Raw genomic sequence first — 2,500 nt, forward strand, 5'->3', positions numbered from 1 at the left:
TATGTGTGTATTTATGTGTGTGTGTGTGTGTGTGCGCGCGCGTATGTGTGTGTGTTTATGTGTACACTCGTCTGTATATGTTTTTATATGTATACGTGTAGAGCCTACATGCAAGTCCGCACTTATTGATGACCGTTCCCTTACGTTCCCTTACGTTCCCTTTTCATTTCTTTTCTCTTCCTCATTCCTCATAGTTTACTCTTCGCCGTGCACCTTGCATTACTCAGTCAAGTGTCAGCGCATGAAACACCCTCTTCTGGAGACACGTCAACCAAGCAGGGATTTAAAAACTCACGTGTTATAAACCTCACTAGAACCAAGGAACGTATTCCTGTTTCTCTAATTCTCTCTCTCTCTCTCTCTCTCTCTCTCTCTCTCTCTCTCTCTCTCTCTCTCTCTCTCTCTCTCTCTCTCTCTCTCTCTCTCTCTCTCTCTCTCTCTCTCTCTCTCTCTCTCTCTCTCTCTCTCTCTCTCTCTCTCTCTCTCTCTCTCTCTCTCTCTCTCTCTCAGACACCGATCAATAAGCGGAAAACAATTATGCAAATGCAACAGCCCTTCCACAACGTCAAAAGTAACAATCGATCAGTTAAAAAAAAAAAAAAAGGGAACGCTCTCTGTCATTGCAAAATACCTAATTAGCAATTGATATCTTTACCCATGTAATTGCTTGTGCGCTATTGGTCTATACTTTTTTTCTCTCCAATCATTGTCTGTTTAGTAGATCATTTTGTCTCATCTATCGGTGCATCCACTCATCAAATAAATCCGGTCGTGTGTCATATTACGAGTCAGTCATTTGTCATTCCATCACGCTGTCTGTCAGGCCGTCAAATATGTCGGTCTAATCTCCCATGAAACGTATCCAAGTTATCTGTATTATCTCTGTCTGTCTTTCTGTCTATTTGCCTGTCTGTCTTTCCCTCTGCCTGTCTTTTTCTTTGCCTGTCTGTCTGTCTATCTGCTTATCTGTCTGTATTTCTGTCTGTATGCCTGTCTGTCTTTCTCTCTGTCCGTCTATCTGCCTGTCTGCGTGTCTTTCTGTCTATATGCCTGTTTCTCTTTCTTTCTGTCTGTCCGTCTGTCTCCCTGTCTGCCTGTCTGTCTTTCTCTCTTTCTGTCTGTCCGTCTGCCTCCCTGTCTACCTGTCTTTCTGTCTATCTACCTGAGAGAGAGAGAGAGAGAGAGACAGAGAGAGAGAGAGAGAGAGAGAGAGAGAGAGAAATTGTTCCGTGCAACTCTGAACATTATCTTCATTACCCTTATCATCATTATTCTATTATTACTGTTGTTGTTGTCACCACGATTATTTTTGCTGTTAAGATTAACGTTATCATCAAAATCATTATAATCCTTCGTAAGTGGTTTGGCTATCTTTTTTCCACCCTTCCTTCAGTCTCTCTTTGTCTGTCTCCCTCTCCCCTCTTTCCTCACGACTGCACAGCACCTCTACCTTTCTCATTAATCATAATGAAAACTCAAGCTCCCTTTCCCTCTTCAGGCCCGAGCGATGACGGAGTGAGACGCCCTCGGGAGCTCATCCTCCTTGGTTCGCCCGGTGCCCCTCGCCCCGCCCAGGCCGCGCCCTGCCAGCATGAGCGCCCCGGATCAAAGCGCCGCCGCCTTCGAGACTCGCTTCCAGCTGCCTCTGTCGGCGCCGGAGCGCTAGGGGCGCGAGAGAGAAGGAAAGAAGAGGGACCGCCTTGGGATCTTCTGAGCGCGAAAGGAATGGCGATGTATGAGGAGCACCCGAGCGCGTTTCCGCAAACGGATGCCGGCGTCCTGGGCCCGAACGCGACCGGCTTCAGGAGCGAGAGCGACGCCCGCTATGCCGAGGCCCCCAGCATCGCGGCGGCGCCCGACTGCTACGCCGACATGGAGCTCGACTACGTGACGGCGTGCAACCTCACCAACGGCACCAACTTCACGGCCGCCATCCCCGACAGCCTCACCAACATCAACATGACGCAGCTGATCGCTTACTCGCTCCTCTTCCCCTTCGCCGCCATCGGGAACCTCATGGTCTTCGTCGCGCTCTTCCGCAGCCGCCACCGCAAGTCCCGCGTCAACATGATGATCATGCACCTCTCCCTGGCCGACATGATCGTCACCTTCGTCTTCCTGCCGACGGAGATCACGTGGCACGTCACCATCGAGTGGGTCTTCGGGAACTTCGGCTGCAAAATCTACAAGTTTTTCTCGGCTTTTGGATTCTACATGTCGTCCATGGTGCTCGTGTGCATCAGCCTCGACCGCTACTTCGCCGTTCTTCACCCGCTTAAAGTGAACGACGCGCAGAGACGGGGCAAGATAATGCTGTTCTTCGCCTGGCTCATCTCAGCCGTGATTTCGCTCCCGCAGGTGAGGCCAGGGAGGAGGGGGAGGGGCGGGGGGAGGGGCTGGGGGGGATAGAATAAGAGGGGAGAGAAATGTCGGAGCGAAGGAGAGAGGAAGAATGAGAGAAAAAGAAGGAAAGAGAACAAGAGAGAGAGAGAGAGAGAGA

At 50.4% G+C, this 2,500-nt stretch overlaps 1 protein-coding gene across 1 annotated transcript in view; it reads left to right on the plus strand.

Annotated features, from left to right (window-relative positions):
- The first annotated feature begins 1,361 nt into the window (after positions 1–1,361).
- Positions 1,362–2,500, plus strand: part of LOC119577782 (cardioacceleratory peptide receptor-like) — a 50,421-nt gene continuing 49,282 nt past the window's right edge. Inside the window, exon 1 of the mRNA XM_037925348.1 lies at positions 1,362–2,358. Within this exon, the coding sequence (XP_037781276.1) occupies positions 1,468–2,358 (891 nt within the window). The 5' untranslated portion in view covers positions 1,362–1,467. The remainder of the gene's footprint in view (positions 2,359–2,500) is intronic.

This window comes from Penaeus monodon, chromosome 10 (genome assembly GCF_015228065.2).
Source record: "Penaeus monodon isolate SGIC_2016 chromosome 10, NSTDA_Pmon_1, whole genome shotgun sequence".
NCBI lineage: Eukaryota > Metazoa > Arthropoda > Malacostraca > Decapoda > Penaeidae > Penaeus > Penaeus monodon.